At 39.7% G+C, this 20,788-nt stretch overlaps 2 protein-coding genes across 3 annotated transcripts; both read right to left on the bottom strand.

Annotated features, from left to right (window-relative positions):
• Window positions 1–89: 89 nt before the first annotated feature.
• FGA (fibrinogen alpha chain) lies at window positions 90–6,728 on the bottom strand. The gene is made up of 6 exons (XM_083862283.1): window positions 6,657–6,728; window positions 4,736–4,864; window positions 3,689–3,872; window positions 3,253–3,398; window positions 1,289–2,327; window positions 90–928 (listed from the first exon to the last, which is right to left on the bottom strand). The coding sequence occupies exons 1-6, from the start codon at window positions 6,705–6,707 to the stop codon at window positions 219–221; spliced, it is 2,259 nt and encodes a 752-aa protein (XP_083718409.1). The 5' UTR covers window positions 6,708–6,728; the 3' UTR covers window positions 90–218.
• Window positions 6,729–10,951: 4,223 nt separating this feature from the next.
• Window positions 10,952–16,233, bottom strand: FGG (fibrinogen gamma chain). Of its 2 annotated transcripts, none has more exons than XM_083861101.1 (10): window positions 16,078–16,233; window positions 15,942–15,986; window positions 15,327–15,510; window positions 15,129–15,222; window positions 14,045–14,175; window positions 13,275–13,408; window positions 12,956–13,140; window positions 12,039–12,316; window positions 11,536–11,705; window positions 10,952–11,164 (listed from the first exon to the last, which is right to left on the bottom strand). In XM_083861101.1, the coding sequence occupies exons 1-10, from the start codon at window positions 16,150–16,152 to the stop codon at window positions 11,150–11,152; spliced, it is 1,311 nt and encodes a 436-aa protein (XP_083717227.1). In that variant the 5' UTR covers window positions 16,153–16,233; the 3' UTR covers window positions 10,952–11,149. The 2 variants fall into 2 exon arrangements, with proteins under 2 accessions (XP_083717227.1, XP_083717228.1); XM_083861102.1 differs by having other exon boundaries at window positions 15,327–15,505; window positions 16,078–16,156.
• Between the last annotated feature and the right edge of the window lie 4,555 nt (window positions 16,234–20,788).

The raw sequence follows: 20,788 nt of genomic DNA, 5'->3' as shown, positions 1-20,788 counted from the left end.
TCATAGACAAAGTTCATATAAAAAGGGTTTTTAAATCAATATTTCCTTGTCAGTTAAAAATAAGATCAAAAAAGTCTTGTTGATAATTAATCATTGTTTATTTTTTAATCGCCAAATGTGCTCAGTTGCCTTCATGTTCACAGGGTAAAGGTACATCATACATACATACATAAAAAAATCTTTTCAACTTGTGGTTATAACACGCATTAAAGGCCTTTCTACAGGGTTTCTATGGGCCTGATTTTCATTCTAACAGTTTTTAGGGAATAGTCAGAGGCTTTAAATGGCAGCCAGACTACGCCATTTTCGATCTCGTAGGGGACATTATACCTGGGGTCGTAGTGGCCCCCCGGGTAGTAAATGCCATTGAGGTTGGCAGCCTGGCAGCTGTTGTACCACCAGCCCCCCCCATACATCTCAGCACAGTTCTCCTCCCAGTGGTCCTGGTCCCGGTCGAAGGTGCTGAACTTCATCTGGGCATGGGACGTGTACTCAGTGCCCTCTTCCAGCCAGCCTGCGATCAGGGCATCACCAGCTGTGCCCTCGTAGGAAGACACGGCAAGGGTGTACCCTTCAGCTTCAGACCCTACCTGCATGAGATATTCTGCAAACACAGCATTCCCATCCCAGTCCTCTAACTCGACCCGAAGGAGAGTATCATTCTGAGTCAGCAAGTGTAGGTTTTCATTGCCCAGCCAAAACTCTCCTTGCCCCCTGCCATCCACGCTGCCGAAACCTTTCTTGTAGTCTTGCCAGGTCCGGTTAAAATTCACTGATCCATCCATTCTCTGTTGGATCAATAGCCATCCTCCCAAAGTGGTCTCTTGGTCGCAATAAACTGACAAAAGCTTATTGGATCCCGCTGGCTTGATTTTGAAAATGCCACTTTTGGCACCAGAAGTGTGTTTCTGGAGGATATCATCACAGTCTAAAAAAAAAAGTTGATCTGGTTTGACAGAAGTTATCAGCAAAGTTTAATAAAAGGTTCAGAGGAATCCAAATACCAATAGCTCAGAGGAAAATTGTTAGTCATGTCTTGGACTTATGCTAGGTATAGTGACAGGCAACATTAAAGAGAATTCAGGAAAGAAAATTTTACATATTTCTTAAATTGTGAATTGTCTATGTAATACCCAAGTATTAATGACGTATTTTCCCTTTTGTTTCCGAGGTGGTAACAAATATACAGTGTTTGCTTTTAATCATCACACTGTTGTACTACAGTATCTAAAATCAATGTGTCAGGTTGGTCATGGATGGAGTTTGGCTCCATTACCTCAATAACTACCTTTCCCAGTGCTGGGTGTCCTTCGCTTCCCTCCTGATGGTCTGAAGCTGCGTGCCTGAAAGTCTGGGGTATCCTCTGCACTTTGATCATGTTCCAACCCACCTATGTCACGCATCTTTACTGATTTGGTTTCAAAAGTAGAGCCTCCCTTGCTCTTGAAACTAGAAGAGCTGGCCACTACAGTCTTGGAGTGACTTGCACTGCCAGATGGGAATCCAGATGGCTGAAGTCTTCCAAAGTCATCTTCCTCCTCCTCTCCTAAGTCTCCAAATTTGTCTTTTACCCCGGAAGTCCCTGTACCTATGTGGCTACTGGTTGTGCCAGCTGTGTGTCTGCTGGTTGTGAAGCTGCTAGATCCACCAACGTGCTTAGTAGCAGTGGATGGAGAGTCAGGGGTAAAAAATGACTCTAGCTCAGGGAATAAAGTCTCTAGCTTGTGCAAGCCATCTGCACCACTAAAATGGTAGCTGGTCCCTTCCCCTCCAACATTTCCAGCTAAATAGGAGCAGTCTGAGCCATCAGAAGAAACTGTTTTCTCGACTACTTCCTCTCTAGGGCCATCAGGCCCAGAGACAATTTTTTTGGTGGTAGTTTTGGTGCATCTACGAACTGTGGAGGAGGTTTTGTCTCCCAGACTAGGGGTTTCTTTCCCATGACTAGGAAGAACTAATTTGCTGGTGTGTAAAGGTTCATCCCCCCTTGATTCTGCTGTGTGATACAAGCTGTCGCCTCGGGGGAGTTTCTTATCTGTTTCTGATCTTTCTAATACCACTTCCATCTGCTTGATGTCATTAATTATGTTCAGAGCATGCATTTCTGGCAGATGCTTATGCTTAAAATGATCAGGAACATTAGAGTCCTTAAGTGGCCTCATTTTCAGTATGCTCATGGTGGTTGTTTGAAGCTCTGGGTGCAAGTTGATGGAGTTGGCTTGGGCAAGCTGCTTCTGGATGTTGTCGTAGCTTTCTTTGTCCACCTTGTAATCAAAACTTCTAGCACATGTTCCTTTGCAAGCTCGTATCTTAATATCAATGTCCACCTATAGAGCCAGAGAGAAGTAATTTGGTTAGGGAGCTTTCCCGACCTTCTCAAACAAGGATATATTCTACTGAACAGGGGAAAGATGAGAGGAGGAACTACTTCCTTAGTACCTCCCACCTGCAGCTGAGCTTTTCCAAAGTTCAGTTTTGATGTCATCATAGGTTTATTTCTGTTGTAAATGCAACATGTGCAATAGCACCGTGCACATGAGTTCCATGAAAAAGAACATTGTAGAAAGTTCCCAGTCTCTGCCACCTTTATAGGGTTTAGAGGTGTCTTCATGGTTTTGGAAGGAGTGTTGGAAGCAGAGTTGAACATGGTCCATGAGGACTGGGGCAGAAATGGACCCTCCAAAGAGAGGGGAAGATTCTGTCATGGCCTTGCTGGGAGGTCTGACACCTTGGGGTTACCATTGCTTTCTCAAATGATGGATTTCTGTTCTAGGAATCAAAATGAGCCTTTGAACAAAACCGCTGTTTGTGCCCAGACTTTTCCTTGCACTACCATCAGAAGAACTGGCTGCAATCTGGGAACACAGGTTCCAATGCCAACCTTAGCTGTGGAGAGCAGTGGGGATGGACAGAGCATGTCCTCTTTCTAATTACTCAGCAACTCCTTACAGGAGGAGAAACACCTCATACATAAGCAGTTATCAGCAGATGGAGCATCCTTGTGGCCTGAGAGAGAAGCAGCAGATGGAACTAGGAAGTCACGGAACTCATGTTGGGTTCCTAGAGAGCAGAAGTAGAAAAAACCCAGGATGGACAGAAAGCAATTCATTTGGGGATTTGTCTCAGCAAGTCAGATCCTGTGAGAGTTGTACCATGTTTTCTCCTGGTCACAGCACTGCTCACCATAAAGGACAGATCCCCTTTCTGTAGCTAAGCCCTGGAAAGAATGGGAAGTGCATAGCAGACACCTACCTCTAAGCGCTTCATCTCCACCACTTGTTCCTGGATGCTGCTCTGCAGAGCTTTAATTCTGTTCACTTGAGTGACAACTCTCTGCTTTAATGTCACAATTCTCCGTCTCAGTTCTCCTGACAGGCGACCGTAAGTCTCATCAAGCTCTGAAACAAAAGTGCCTCACAGTCAGCTATGCCCATGTGCTTTTCTTTCCTAAATATGTATCATATTTTAAAATATGTAATTAGACACATCATTTAGAATATATTTCTCATAGAAATGAGCAGATTAAAATTAAATTAATTTTTTCTAACTAGTTAAGAGTCTATTATTATGATTGTTCTGTTTCTTGATAATAATATCCAGTGCAGCCGATACTTTCACTACATATAGCTTATTCACAAGAAAGTAGTAATTCAGTAATGGATAATAAAACTGGGTGCAAGATACTCACCCTGAGCACTGTCCAGGTTTGGTTTTAGCACATTTACAGTTTCCTCAATGATCTGATTGGACCTCTTATAGTTGCTTTGACCATCTGAGAGCAGCTTCTTGATTTTATCTATTCTGCGACTGAACTCCCGGTCCTTTTCATCAATCAGTCCTTGCATTCTGCATCCTGATGGACATTTGGTACCCTAGAATTCAAAGAGGGAAATAATTGTGCTAAAATCCTCAAGAGTAAATATCTTGTATATTGGAATCAATGAAGCACATCCTCAGAAACCTGCTGTTACTGTGGGGTGAGGAACAAGCAAACCTTTAGTTTCCCCTCTCCTCTTTTCCTCATGGGTCAGATTTTTTATACATATATATATTTCCTAAAGGTCTGCTATAAGAAGTCTGTCATCCAGTTTGAGGGAGGATGTTAGAGGCCAACATTTTTAAGCAAAATTTTCCTCAGAAAAGCTTAATGATCTGACAGACTTAAGCTCTTTGCCAAGAAGTCATCAAATACAAGTAGCATAGGAAAGGACTGAGATGCAAGAGGCAAGAGAGACATTAATAGTTTATATACAAAGACATCTAGTCAATTATTATGAAACTTTGAGTATCTTCTAATCTGACTTCCTAAAAATTAATTAGTAAGTGTATGTGATTTCTAGCTACTTCTTTTCCTCACAACTCTCTTTCTAGTGCCTTTCTTTTATGAACTCCAAAAGTACCAATACCAAAATTCTGAGAAGAACTAGTTTGTATATTTTTCTAGGGTTAGCCTTCATTTATTTAATCCTTCTTTATCAGACTTACTTTCTCCTCTCATTCTGCACCATTGCAAACATCTCCCTGTTTCTTTTGCCTTCACTTTTTCCCTTCTTCCTGTTTCCCACAGGGAATCTGTGCAGGCTGCCCTGACCCAAAGCATTACCCCAGCCCTAACACTGAGCCCCGTGCTGGCCTGTGGCACATCACTGGTGTAGTGATCCAGCTGTGGATCCAGCTGAGGCCCAGGGGTGCCCTAGGGAGGAGCCCCACCTTCATCCCAGGGTTAATGGCTCACCCAGTCGTCATCGGCACACATGGGCCAGCTCTTCTCAGACTGGCAGCTGGAGGGGGACTTGTGCTCCACAAGCCTGGGACCACGCACTCCTGCACCCAACCGTTCAAAGGAACTCTCTCCATCTTGTGCCTGCCAGGAGGAAAAAGGGGAAAAGTAAAGCCAAGGTTAAGTGAACAGCTGTTGAGGGAGAGAGCAGAAACACAATGCTGATGCTCTCAGACACTCAGCTGGTGGGTGGCAATCACAACCATCTGCTAAGCATCACACCCAGCAGTGCAAGGATTTTATTCCAACCTTTCTTGTAAGATATGTCTTTGTTTTGTAAGAATAAAGTTGCACACCTCTTAAAATTAATGCTTTTGTGTAGAGAGCTACTGATGTTCTTTATTATGATAATAGATATTATGATAATATAATCATATATATTATGATAATATAATTCCACAGAAATATTTTGTCCTGCATGTAAACATAAAATTAAGTTGAAATTAGACTGAAACTGGAAAAGTAAAAGTAAATACTTTAAAAATACTATTCCCATTAGCTGCAATACTCAGCTTCACCACCTTCAGTCTACAAAAAGTAGCTCACAGATACGTGAGTTTTTCCATTAGTGTTTGTGAATTTAATCACAGTTGCTAACTGGAAGCTCATAGCATGGTTTTGCCTGACAAAAAGAACAAGAAAGATACTAACACAGTTTAAAAACCAATTTCAATGATGGATGGATTTCACTGTGCTAATGGAAAGAAGAGAAATAAATACGCTGAGGTTTTCTTCAAACCTGAGAAGAAAAAGTGATACATAAATGCTAATTCTAGGCCAAAAAATTATAAAGATTCCTACAGTGTTATCACTTAGTAATTTTTTTTCTTTTGCATTAAAGAAAGCCATGCTTTAGGGCTTAAGATATAATTAGGTCCGACTGGAATCCTCTGTGCACCTTTTGTGCTTTTTCAAACATTATAATCAATACTTGAAAATATTAATGACTACTTCTTATTACGATTGATTATTAATTCTGAAGCTAAGAAAGTGATCCTAATTCTAGCCTTCAGGGTCAGAACCGCTCTGAAGAACTGAAATGTCTTTATTAAAGTCATCAGATTCAAATTCAGTAGTTTTATGAATTAATGATTTGATCTGGCTCCTAAAAGTAGCACATATATCCAAAAATTCCCCTTTGTTTCTATTTTGTCCCAATTGCTTCCTATAATTTCTGTCATTTGTTAAAACAGGCATTTTCTTTAAAAAAAAAATTCACAAAGAAAAATGTAAAGAATATAACATAAGATTATGGACTGGGTCCTCAATAGAAAAAAAAAAAAAGGTTATATTAGCACAGTTGAAAATCAAGTTTATTTCCTTCCTTACCAAAATTTTGATTCTTACTTAGCTCTTGTTTAAGCTGATGTTGCTGCTACAAGAATCCTTGTTTTTAAATGTGTCTTTCATAATAGAGGTATTGTGTGTCATTTGTAGATAGAAAATCCTGCTGAAATACTGTACAAAGGAAAGCACAATTCATCCCAATAAACATGAACATCCCTGAATGGCTGGAGTCACTAGCATCCAGCCAGTTATGTTTAAGACTTAGAGCATCACCTATGAATGTTTGGATTCATGTTAATGGATTTGCTTTGTTGCTCCTGAAGCCAGGCAGATTCAGCAACACTGAGTTAAGCAAAACTATAGAGAACTGGATACTCCAAAAGTACTGATGAAACTTCATCAGTGAAGTGATTACACTAAGCTGCTGCATATCTGTGTTGTGTGTGCATTGAATTTTACAAGCTAGGTGATAGAAAAAACTATCAATTTCATGAATGAATATTAAATGAATAAATTAATAACATTAAATTAAATAAACGGTTACTATTCAAAACAGAACACAATAAGAATCAAGTAAGCAAATTCATACCCAGGCTATGCTAAGGCACAGGAACACACAGAGGATCCTCACAGGTATCATCTTCAGGAGAAGAGCAAGAACTCTGACTGAAAGGATGCTCTTTGCCACTCTTTTGATGCAATTTAAACCTGAATGCAAAGATGAGGTTAATCATTATGCTCCCTTCTATTTGTAGAAAAAACATGCCAAATGCCCCCCTCCCCCTTTGGTGATTACTTAAGGTCTCTTGCACAAGTTTCTGGTGTTATTTGCTCCAGATAAGTTTGTTCAACACCGACATGCGGGCAACACCAAGAATTCCAGGAAAAAATCCTGTCTAAAACTGTTTCTTGTAACTGGGCAGTCAATGAAGACGTGTGTGAGCACTAGTGGGATCCAGCAGTGCTCACCTGCTGGGAAACACACACTCAGTGTGATGGACATTTAGCTGCATAAACAAAGAGCTGATATTTCCGGATAAGAGTGGATGATGCTCTGCAGACTGCTTAAAGCTTCAAGGATTTTCCTATGGGACATTATGTTCATTCCCTGGCCATGACGTTCCCCTTTTCACAGTTGTAGAAACCAGGTGAGAAGGTTAAGTCAAAAAGTAGCTATTAATTTTTGGGATCCATTTTGATAGTCTGAAGTCTACAGAGTACACGCTATGTACACATCCCATTGCTGGTAGCTGCCTCTCTGTGCTGGCACCACAGCTCAGGGGGAACAGATGGCAGTCAGCTCTGGGACACGTGGGTGTCTTGCCTCCAGTCCCACAGGAACTGGGTGATCAGGGCAGGAATAGCACCTAATTCTGCAGGGCATCAGCTGTAAGTAAGGGACCACTGTGCCCCACCCTGTCTTGCTAACTGTATGTGTTACAATCTGTGCCTCAACTAAAGCATCCTTCCTAATGCAGATGGGATATGTCACTTTGGTTCTAACTTCTCCCAGTTTTTCGATGCTTGATTTTGTGATCATCAATAATAACATTTGTAATTGAATAGGCCTTAAAAATCAATAGTAGTGAGAGCACATAACGCACAAGAATTTCTGCCTTTTCAACCATGCTGACAGAGGATGTGACAATTTCCTAGGTGGTGTTCCAGGCACTTCTCACCAGGGTAACAGAGGACATGGCAAATAGCATGTACCAGACCTCTTCTGACCCTGAGGGGTGGCACAGCTCTCTGGTGACACATAAACACAGTTAACTTAACTCTTGCCCAAGTAAAACTCGGCCATCAAGACTAGAGGAACTGGAAAAAAATTGATATCTGAGCATAAACATTAGGTGAGCTAAGAGGGGTTTCCTGCTTGCTGCAAAGGGAACTGCTGGGGGAAGCTGAGGTGAAGGAGGAGCTTCTCTTGCTTTACAGTTAGGGGCTGAATCTGTGCCTGACCTTCAGCCTGTACCTCTGCTTTCATGTTGCAATCAGTCACTCCTGACAGCGTTTGTTTGAAAGGCTGGAGGCCAAGAGCTAGATAAACTTTGGATTTAACTTTAATTCAGGATCAAAGGACAGAAGTGTAGTTCACTACTTCATCTGCCCTGCTCTTGGTTGAATGCCAGAGTAACAGTCAGGGAGTCTGGGATTTAGATGTGGTTTGTGCACCCTGGATGTGAATTGCACCTTGTTTTCCCAGTGCTGTCTGAATCTCCTGCCCTACCACCAGTTTCCAAGTGGTGCCTTCTGCTCCTCTTACTTTCTCATTCAGGATTCTTCTCTGGATGCTTTGTCTCAGACTCCATTCTCCTCTCATCTTCACTTTCTCTTCATATGCTCCTCAAACTACCGAACCCTTCTGAAGTCATTAGTAGTCAATCCCAGCACTTTGTCCCACATTTTCCCCATGCAATATTCCAGAACTGAGGAACCCAGAAGTCCTGCAGTCCATCCACTTTATTTGATCCTTTCTTCCTCTATGCCTTCCTAATTAATTTTTTTTCCACTTTTTTTTTCCCTTGCCTTTGGAGTGAGATTCTTCTGTTTTGTGCTACAGGGGTCTTTGGAAGAGTCACTGCAAGCTCAAGGTGTGAAAGAAAGGCCACCAAATTCTTTAATAAACTTTTATAAAGTAAGAGGTACAGATGTTTCTAAATACAGGTAACTTTTACTCTAGGCTACGGTCATGTATGGTAAAAAAATGATTTAGAGAAGAGAAATATACTCAGCTCTCAGTATACAAAATAGAAGCAGTAAGTTCAGCTGTAATGCACTTGCTTGCAAAAAATACTTTATTTTATTTTTAAGAGTATTATTTTTATTTTCAAGAGTTAGAAGAAAAAGGAGGTCTTTTCCAGCCTCTTTCAGATAGATAGGGGATTGGATGCCATAGGAAGGAGCTTCCAGAGGCATGAGTCTTGCCAGATTTCTTTCAGGGCTTAGAGAACACAAGAGTGGGCTGGGATCCTGAAGACTCGCTGATTAACTCTGGCAGGGAACTTCATTGGAAGATCAGGCTTCTTGGATTTGCTCACTGACCCTTCTGCCCACTGGAGCAAATGCTCCTTTGTAGAGATTAAAATGATTTGTGAAAACTTAAAGATCCCCATCATCAAATCATCTAAAAGAATAAGCCAATCTTAGTTCTGGTGCGCAATCAATAAAATGTCAGCTCACATCCATGAAATGTGTGCAATTACAGCAGATTGTCATCAAATTGCAACCAAAAATCTAAACCAGGAGAGACAATAAGAATTCTCACCTAGCTGAGTGTAAATACAGATATCAAAGTGACAGAGGTGAAAAGAATATTTTTTAAACCCATGTTGCAAATATATAAATGATATCAACCTAAAGTCATGTCATAGGTGGCATAAATTGAAAACAGAGAGTGGAAGGGATTCAAAGCTACTCAAGTGGCTGTTTGCACAAGCAGAAGGAGACTGGGCTTGCCAACCCTTCCCTTGCATCCTTCTCTCCAGCCTCTCTACACATAATGCTTCAGCTCCATGGAGACATGGGAGAGGCCTCATAGCACAAAATGTTCAGGAAAACTGCTTTGCTTGGTAAGGAATTGAGCATCAAGGCTGGCAGTGAGCTGTGCATCATGGCTGGTTGCACAGGTGCAACAGAGTTGTGCAGATATAGCAGTTCAGTGGTGTGGAGGGGTAATCCCTCCTCTCAATCTTTTGGTAACCTTATCCGACCCTAGCTAATGATGCCTTCCTCTCTCCTGAGAAATCTGTCTTCCTCTTAGATTTTGGTCCAAGAGCAAAAATTCAACTGTGCCAAAATCTTAATAAAAATGAGAGGGAGTTGGAAGTTTATCATGATGTGGAGACTCAGATCGAGGGAAGATGCTCAGCACCAGCCTCACAAGACATCTGGCCATCAAAACTGGAAAACTGTTGAGGCAGTATGAACTGACTGTAAGGTCTCTTTTATCACTGCAATGTCCTTTTGTCTCTAAAATAAAGCACTTGAATGTGCTATTTAGAGATACCAGACACACTTCTGGTCTTTCACAGGTAGCTAAAAATAAAGACCAGGATACACTTCCTATTTCACTTCTTAATGCATCAGCTTGAGATAGTGATACTTTCTAGTTCTGAGTGTATCTTTTGTTCAGCAATTTATCCACAAACCTGACTTGGTTTGCTAACACACCCCTCAAATGCACTCATCAGATTTTGAGGAGATATATTCAGACAGCATTCCAAACTCTTTGCTGGTCTTGATCTGTGCTGTGGATTTGCTTATGTGGATCACATGGGAAATTATTATCAGATCCAGAGAAAGGAAATGCAAGTAATCTGCTGCAAATTTGAACTTCTTTTTTTTTTTTTTTTTTTGGTTGCATGGGGCACTGAATATGTTGAAGTAATTTTTAAATATTTGTGGGGAAAAAGGAAAATAAGAGGGGTATGTGGGAATAATAGCTGTACAGTGTACTACTATGTGTCATATAGCAAATGAAACTTATTCTGAGTAGAATTTGAGAAACTTGTTAATATATATGGTCTGGAGTAAAATGCTCTTGTTCATTGATATTACCTAGCACACCCCAACTGAAAAGGTGTTCATTACTTTGTGGTAAGCTAAATAGTTTTCAGCAGTAAAATAGGCTACTTTCAAGTTGCTTTATACTTTGATCTATGTCACCAACAACTTCATTAGAAAACTTTGAAACATATGGATACTAGTCACATTTATGGAGAAACAGGTCAAACACATGCCTCTAAACAAGGAGCAGGAATTGCTGGTGTGAAATTCAGGAATAACTGAATCAAGCAGGTTTGATCCAACTATCAAAAGTTTTCTTTGTCATGTTTGGCCAGCTGTAGACCACAGATAACAAGCTCAGACATTTTTGTAATAATCAAAAATTTATTGAGAATGTGTACAGAAAAAATAACTGTCTACAGAGGTATGCACTGCTCAGGGAAGAGGTTTGGTATCTTACAGTCAATGTTGTTTTGTTGTCAAAACTGAACCGTGTAATGTTTGCTAAGTTCAGTGTCTAAGACAGAAAAGATTTGCTTTTTCTGTTCAGACTGGTAGTTGTCAAATCATCCTTTATGCGTCTCCAACCTAAAACAGAAAAAAAAAAAAAGAGTATTTTAATGTTCTTCTAATGAAAGAAGTAAATAAGGCTATGATGACATATTGATAGTGTTCATGCATAGTTATATTAATTGGGAATTAAAAATGTAGCATTTAAAATACACAAAGGCAAGGGATTATTCCTGATCATGAGACAATCCATTTATCTATCCATTAAAGAAACAGTAATGTAGAAGGTACACTAAAATCAAGTACAAATACTTGTGTGACAAAATGGTAAACAAAGCCAACTTTTCTAAGATGCAGCGGGCTTATCTTCAGCTGTCCATGCTCGGTGTTTGAAATCATAACAATGTTCTGTGTTCATTTAAAATATTTCCTCTGCCCTGTGGTCGCACCTGTTTGACATTGCCTAAGTTGTGCTGCTGTCCATCTACTGACACTCTGTTGAATGGGATGATTTTCATTGCAGACTTCTTCATGGAGTACCACCGGTCACGCCAGGTTGCCCAGATAATGCCATTGTCAAATCCAGATGGACCAGCATCTTCTGATGTGTACACACCACCTAGGAAACATCAGTTGAAGCAAAATAGTTGGTTGCTTTCTAAAATAGTTACATTTTTCTGGTCCTGACACCTCCATAGCACCCATAGGTATCCTAGAAAAACCTGTTCACTGCCTTTTCCCCCCGTTTTGCTTCTCTCAGTATTGATTCTCCCACTTCAGAATGGAGAGCAGTCATAAATTCCTACTACTGGTGTTAACAATTATAGCAAAGAATAGGCTATGCCAGCTTTGGAAAATCCAGAAGGCAAAGTGTACTTTATAAACATGACTCATTTTCCTTTGTCACTGAAACACGGTGTCCTGGATTATAAGCACTCAGAAGACACCTTACCTACATAATATTTCCCATTGAGGTGGCCAGCATGGCATCTATTCATCCACCAGCCAGATCCGTCTTGCTCAGCACAGTTGCCTTCATACTTATCGTTGTCACTATCATGTGTACTGAACTGCATGCCATTGTGGAAGGTGTAGGATTTATCACTTGGGTCATCTCCAAAGTCATATCCATCAAAGGCATCTCCAGCATCACCCCCGATGAAGTAGGCATACGTCAGTCGATACTTGTCTTCTTCACTTCCCACTCTGAATACAGCGTAGTCAGCAGTGCTGTGGAGAGAGGGCAATGCTGAATGTGAGCATGCTGCATTCCCAGCACATGTACAGCATCAGTGTTAAAACTGCAGAAAAGGCATCTATGGCATCCTAGCATATTAAAAGGAATTGCTTTTATGTGACTGTGGGCCTCAGTTCAGTGACAAACATCCAATCAACTTCTGCGCTCCAGTATCAGACATATTTTCTGACTACTGGTCTTTAGTGATGTATGAAATATCTACACTATCAACACGCACATGCACACATACAGATACATATTCTCCCAGGTTCATAACAGAAATAGAAATTAAAAAATAAAATAACAGAATAGAAGGGTCTTATAATGACCATGTAGTCCATACGATATGTAAGACAAAGAAACTTGAAGAGAAGAAACAGATGCCTCCTGCCTAATAAATGAGTGCTGACAGCATGTGGCCTTATGACAGGCACATGTGCCTGGCAACAAGTCATACCCAGTGACTGCTGTCACATCTGTAAGTTCAGGAGCCAAAGCAAGTTCCATGTACATGTTAGCTGGTCTAACAGCTCATAATTTTTTAGGAGTGAACTTTTATCATTACAAACTGATACAGCAGTGGGACCAGAAGGTTTTAAGCTGTCATTTTCAGATGCATCATAAGCAAATACCCTTTTCTGCCAGCCCAGTCCTCCAGCTCTATTCGTAAGGTGTATGGCAGAGTGGACTGTGTAGTTATTAAATGAATTTTTTCATTGCCCAGCCAGAACTCAGTGGTGTCATCTGGAGACAGATGTCCAAATCCTTCCTTGTACTGAACCCAATTTCTACTGAAGTCTTCGCTCCCATCCAGTCTCTGGGGGAAAAAGCCAAGAACACCAAAACCAAAAATAAAAACCTCAGTCAAAAAGATATATATCATATGTAGGTACATAAAACCAGTGCTGATGCAATAAACTTTTTTATAGCAATAAGACATAAGTGGCATACCCTTTGTAGTACTGTCCAGCCATTGCCGTATGAATCAATCTCACAGTAGACTAGGAATGACTGCTTGGCTCTTTGGGGCTTGATAAAGTACAGACCACTTCTCCTTGCACCTTTATTTGCAATGTCTTGACAATCTGAAGTAAAGATATTCCAAAGATAATTTTCATTCTAGTTACAATTCTTTCCTCACATTTATTTTATATTGTAACTTTCTTAGTGCAAGAAATGCAATTTATTTGATACCATTATTGCAAAGTTAGCTATTTAGTCCACATAATTCAATGGCATTACGATAAAAAATCCTACCAAGGGTCACAAGACTTGTGTAAGATGAAGATGAATTTAGTCTCACATAGAGTTTAAGCAGTGTAAAACATAGTCATTGTATTGATTTCTACAGGAATAAAAAAAGATACTTCTGGACCTTATGGAAAAATTAATTTGTTTTTCCATGTGGCTTAGTAGAAATGTGATAATGAGTTATCTTCTCTTTGTCCCAGGTCCATGGAAACTAGTCATGTCCCTCATGTCTAGCACATATTTTGGGATAATATCTTGGCCAAAAAGGCCAAAAGCAAGAACCATATTCCATCTGAATCTTTGCCTGCAGAGCATCTAACTTGTACTGACTGGTTTTATAATTTGCAATTTTACATATCTTTGCAGAAGTCTGTGACCCATAAGATTAAAAGTAAATCATTGCTGTGATGCCAAGTGGCAGGACTTGTAGGTGAATTAACCCTCCACCATACAAGAAGCATTTTGCACACCTCTTCCAGTTGTCTCCTGAATTTCAGCCCTGTCCTTGCACGGCTCCTGACAGAGTATCTCAAGCTGGGCAATCTTCTCTTTCAGCTCTGTGATCCTGTTGCTGTTCATTATATGTGTATCTGTCAACTGTCTGGACAGAGAGACATAATAATGGGTTGTTGTAGCTGCTGTTTGAGAATGTGTAATACACATTTATTTCCCTGGACACATGCCTCATGTATCTAACGTGCTGCTCCATGCACCCCTGTAAAAAGGGATGCCTCTATTAGCACTGGCATTTAGAGTTAAGGACAGGCAAAATAGGAGAGCACATGCTTAACCTCATGCAAAAAATAACCATTTCCAAATCTTGACTCTAATCAGCAAAACTCTAACCAGTAATTAAAGTATGAATCTAACTGTATGGAAAGTTTTAATTTGCTCTCCTGAAGTAAATGATAAACTCCTCTTCAATTATGGATGTATTTGTAAAACAAAAGTGTTCTAAATAAGCTGCTCTAAGTGTCAGAATGCCTAAATAATCTTTGACATAATGTCATAGAAGTGGAGATCTGTCAAAAAACATATCGTTAAGACTTAGAAACATTAATGATGTTTTCAATTTTATTTCCAATGTCAACCTATAAAAGACTATCACTGAGTTTATAGTTATGATTTAAAACTAGGTAACTGAGCTAATTTTCATGGATATATGCAGCGAAATTGGCCAGAGTTAATGATTGCACAAACATTCCAAATACTCTGCTTTACAGCAAAAACTCATGACCTCCAAAGGTCACGGAAAAATATTTAGGGATAGCTGGCACAGCAGGAGAAACATAAATAAAAATATTGCCAGGCATCATGACATTCTTATCTTGCACTTCTTGCACAATTAACAGTTCATCCAGGTGAGCAGAGAATTCATTAGCAGACCCTCATGATCCTTCTGTGTCTTGCTAGGCAGCTACTAATGGCAGTGTGGGCAGAACTGTCCACAAGAGCACAAAATACCTTTCTGAGAGAGGCTTTTTGGCACTTCACAAAGGAACGGAAAGAAAACAATTTGTATTGCCAGTCATAAAAGAAGTGGAAGATACCTACTGTATAGTAGATTCATGAGACAATATAGTGCTTTCATATCTGATAATTTCTTCAATTATTTTCCTGGACTTCTGAGTGAAATCATCAATTGAATCTGTAAAACAGAAAAGGTACAAAATAATGGTAGTTAGGTGAATTAAAAAAAGAAAACCACGTAAAGAATATTTTTCAGTTGTGTACTTATTTTTATATGCTCACTTGGTAATATCTGCTTGTCTGAAGGATAGAGGCCTTGGATGTGTTGAATCAGATGGTCTGCTGTTACTGAGGCATTAGAAATCCGCTGCAAAATTCTCTCCATTTCCTGAAGGTCACTATCCACAGCGGGATGATATTTATCAATGAAATCTGCAATGCCACAAGTTGTTGGGCAGAAGCTACCCTAAGGAGTAAAGAGAAATAGTTGGCAATGTTTTGGGGCAAAGAAAGCAGAGCAGAGTATTTGGACAGAGGAACTTCCAGACATTGCTAATAGAAATTATAAAGGATAAAAAGGGGCAGGCATTTGCAGCAGACTTTGTCTGCTGTATTTGAATTTTCAGAGACAGTTTACTTTCACACTATGTACACGCATACTAAGAAAACAGGGCATGCCATTATTGTAGCATCTGCTGGATATGCACTCTCATCCAGTGCAGCCTCCCATACACTTTTACCAAGCATATACTGATATCAATAAATGACAGGTTTAAGCAAAGCACACCTAATAAGTACAGAAAACAATGAGGTACAAGTGATAACATTAGTTAATAATCAGCATAGGAAAGCTTCAGTAACATTCTTAAGATAAAAGAAAATTGTTCAGGTACTTACAAATCTGTCATCCAATATGCAGCAGTTTTCTCTGGTAGCAATGTACTGAAGAGAAGAAAGAGGGCCATTTTTAGTGGATTTTCTCCAACACCACTTTCTGCACTAGCACATTTCTTAATGCTGTCTCTTCACTTACCGCCATGCTGGTAGAAAAGAGCAGGGAGAGGAGAGACCCCAGGGGAGCCCAGCTGCACAACCTCAGCCCCATCATGTCTGTCCCACCAGGTGCTGCCGACTGCTGCCCGTGCAGTTGTGCAGTCAGCAGGCAAGAATGTTCAACCTAGCACAGCGTGGCAGCAGTTTAAGGCAGCAGGCTGGAGCTGGAGGCGGGCACTGGGAGGTGGTGGGAAGAGGTGGGGTAGGGATTTGAGGTGGATTCCCAGAATTTGCACATACACTCCTCCCATTTTCAGAACACGCTTTGCACTTAGTCGCTTGATCTCTGCTCCAGCCTCAGGGTCTCAGGGGAGGCAGGAAGGTGAGACAAGGAAGGCACTGAGATGCTACACCTAGTCACAAGTGTAATCAAACTCACACATCGCTTCATAATGGGGGCTGGCAGAAGTTTCACTCTAATAGCACAGGGAAAAGCCACTGTAGCAATCTGAATTATCTGTACCAACCATCAATTCCCTAACAATAAATGATATTTTGGGATTACGTAGGCGTTTCCCGCCACAGATCTCTACATGTTATGCAAAGAGACTCAACATCATTTTCCCTATTCTGTGGATGACAAAACTGAGGCAGAGAAAGGTATGAAGCCATTGGGCAGTGGCATATCTGGAAAAAAAGTTTGTGGTACTTCTCATGGGCAATGAAAGTATAAATGTTCCCTGCCCTTCAACACAGTGAGTCCATTCCAATGACTTTGGTCAATGCTTCCTTGCTGGGGAACTAATGTTCTCAGTATTTGCCTTAATCAACACTGCTGCAAGAGTGCTGACAAGCCCCATCTTCTACCGTGGGCTTTGTTCCAGCAAATCACTTCTGCGTGCCGTTTTGCATGCTATCTGTATTGGCAGCATTAACACCTTTCCATTCATGACCTAGACCTGGTCTCTGAACTATGGCTTCTTCAGAGAAAGCCTGATTTAGTGCCTGTACAGCACAATGTGTGATAAGACAATGTTGAATGAGGCTTTTGACTCCGTTACGTGTTTGATGAGAAGAATGGTGAGAATGGGGCTCACAGATAGATCTGTTGTTACTGGGGTCAGCTCTGTGATTTCAGGCAAATGACTTCATCTCTGTACAGCAGGATCAATGTTTCAACTTGGCTTAATAGGTACTTAAAACACGGGAAAAAAGCATTCTATAGGAACCAGATTATTAGAAAATTAGCTATAATTATACCCTGAAACATGGAGAAAATCCACCACATATTGCCAGAAGGAAATGTGAGCATTTAAGATGCTAAAACTCAGTCTGACATGACACTTAAGGCTGAAGCATTGTTCCTGGGAGAGTCAGCTTTCCAGTAACTGTACTGATGACCAGTGAGTAAGTTGCCAGGCCGCCAAAAGTCTTTTCCAAAGGATAACCGATGCTAAAAGTTTGTCTTTCCAAATCTGGTATTGATTACCTTCAAGAGCCATGTGCAGAATGTGCTCTTGGTGACTTCAGTGATACAAATAGGACATGGTTCCACTTTTTACAGAGTAACTTCTGTTTCCTAAAGTGTGACAATAAAGTAAACAGAACTGCATAGAAGTCCACCTGCTGTTGTGTTTTTTACTGTTGCTTCACTAGTGCTGTTAACATGGACTGAAGAAACTGCTGCTAATGCTCCTTGTCACTGCTGCTCATACACTGAGCTTGCTTCGCTTCTTCCTTGCAGCTCATGACACAAGGTCCTAGAGATACTGTTCCAGAGGCCGTGCACCAGCAGGATTCTCTTAGATATGACAAGATAGCACGAGTAGACTGCTGGTATGAACTTTGTAAAGTAACAGCTTTAACACAGATGTACACTGCAGAGTACAGATGGGCATGTACTGTTCATGATGCAATAGGTGAACCATGTAGCACAATTCAGGCATCCCTCATCCTCTGACAGAATAAAAAACACATCTTTCCCTTTTGTCACTAGAAGTAGTACATATAGGCTTGAAACTCTGTCAGAAGACTATTTGGTAGCAGAAAACAAACAAAAAAAATTCTTGTGTTCCTAGGCAAGTATTTCAGGAGTCAGAGAAGATGACAACAGTGAATTCTGGCAGTAAACGCCTAGTTAATCTTGAGTTAAAAACCCTAAGATTTTATAATTCAAGATAAGAATAGCTATAATGACATAATAACAATGTACAAATAGATTTTCAACGTTCAAGGTAAATGTCTAATTGGTGGGAAAAACAAAAGGATCATTATCCCTACAAATGGGTTAGGAATAAGAAACCTGAATTTTCAGTCAGATGCTTGTTACACAAAATTATCACTGTATATATTTACATTCATGAAGGAGTCAATTTTTGACATTGCCTTAATGATTACCAAATATTTGCACACTGCAACTATAAGTGTTGCTTAGCTGTATTTGTGGTCACAACTATGGTACTTTTTAGCAGAAGATGTAAATATTTAAACCTCAGGAAATTTTTATTTGCTTTACTGATTATATGGTCATAAATAATTAATCATTTCAGGTATTTGCTTCTTTTTTCTTGTCTTCTGTTATTTCACCTTCCATTATTTAGAAAGATCTTATTCCTACTTTTAATTAAGTTGAGCGCAATACAAATTCTTATTGGAATGACTGCTAAGACTGAAATGACTAAGGAAAAGTGGTATTTTTCCTCCCTGACATGCCAATTTGTCTTGGTAGGTCTTGGTTGCAAAACAGCTGACCCACTTACCAAACAAGTGTGCTAGAGACCTAATTGTACCCTCAGACATGTCCAGCCTAATTTAGCTGTGTTGATTTCCTGGCCCGTGTTTTCTTTCCGGGAATTCTGTTTGCTGGTTTGGTAACAAATGAGGAACAAATCGTGTAGTACTGGTGGAAGGAAGAGTTCTCAAACTCAGTGTAGTCTTTTCCTGCAATCTATTTTTGAGGAGAGAGTAAAGGTGAATCATTATTTGTTTGAAAGAGGTTTCTTCAACTCAGTATTGATTAGTATTTTTTGTCAGCTGCTGGGACACTATCCAACACCTTCCCATCATTCATAGAAAACCTTTCCTCAGAAAAACAAACCAGAAGAAACAGGTTTGTGTCTGTAAATTAGTTCCTGAATATCACAATATTCTTATGGCTGCCTTAAGAATCTAACCTGAAAAATCAGTCCACAATATTTTAGAAATGCTTTAGTGATGAGTTTTAAGATTTCCAATGGGCTTTTATTACTGTTTAACTGAAAGCGTTCAGTGGACTTGACATGAACATGCATTTTTTTAGATGCTGTGTAAGATAATTTTCCTATTTAAAAAGAAACATTGAAAAATAACAAATGGTAAATGCTGAAAAAACATCCCTAATATGCCAATATGTATCACCCTGCTTGCATTACTGAACAGATTAGTGGGTAAAATCCCCTTTGCTCAGTTAATCAATGAGTGAGCGATAATTCGGATGAGAAATAGAGACAACTAAAAAGCTGTCTAGTAGTGAAGTTATGTCAGTGGTGGGCAAGAAAGCAAAGTGCACTAAAGTGAAAATGGAAAAAAAAAAGAAGTTTTGTAACTTATCTTTCTCTTTCAATTTTCAAAATGTGGGCAAAAGGTAAATCACAACATTTTTTTCCAATTGGATAATCCAGTCTGTGCAGCACATCTCTTCCTCACCCTTTCTCAAGTGAAATGAGTGAACAAAAATCAGTTGCTGTGCAAGGGAAAGCCTTTAATTTCTTTATACTTGTGACACCAGTACACGTACTTACTGTGCTTCTGGTCAAATACTGACTGGAAATAGTTGTTTCTTTGAAAACTGAATGAAGAACAGTAAGAAATGTATGTATTTCATGTCAGCCAGAACCTTTAATTTTGCAAAAAAATTATGGGATATTTTGCTGCCTCCACACTGTGAATACATACTTCAGAGTGTATTCTTTTATAATTATAGGCTAATGTATTTTCTTAAATCAAAACATGGAAGTTACATTGATTCATGACTTTTCATGTCAGCACTTTTAATAACATAAAAGAGTGAACTTATGTCTCAAAAAAAGGAATGTGATATAAAGGAATGAAGTCAGGATGATTCAGAGGATAACTCACTCTGTTCTTTCATCATAGCTGAGATTTTTCTGAATCCTGGAGCATAGGACATTATATCTTGAAATTCTAAAATCTACTAAAATACTAAAAAGCCCTAAACCATGTTCAGTGAAACATCATTATTGAGCTTTAAGGTTTTTGTGCCTTTTATAGGGGTATTCAATGCAACACATAAATTCTTTGCCTTTACTGATCCACAGAAACCATTTTCAATTGTTGATTCACTTAGAAAAGGTTGGTATTCAGACTGTCTGCAGAAGAGAGATTGCAGTGTATACTTTACCTTGAGGGCAAGAACAGTGAACTTATTTGTTAAACAAAGAGGTGCACTATTTTGTGGGAATGAGATAAGTAGTAAATTCAAATATTTGCTGAGTATTTTGTAATTAGTTGAGAGGACAGAGCCTCAATAAACTAAACAGAGCCTACTTCAATAATTGAACATATAGGCTGATGTTATTGGTTTGGACAGGAACTTACTGACAATAACATTAAAAGAAATACAGCAAAAAATGCAATGTATTTCTCAATAAACCCCTGGCCTGTGAAATACTTCGCTTGTACCTTTTAAGCAATCAGAAGAAGTCTGACTGTCAGAGAAATCCTAGAAATATAACGGAAAGTGTATTTGTTTT

This window comes from Zosterops lateralis (assembly GCF_965231275.1).
Source record: "Zosterops lateralis genome assembly, chromosome: 5".
Lineage (NCBI taxonomy): Eukaryota > Metazoa > Chordata > Aves > Passeriformes > Zosteropidae > Zosterops > Zosterops lateralis.
This window is presented reverse-complemented; position numbering and strand designations above follow the sequence as displayed.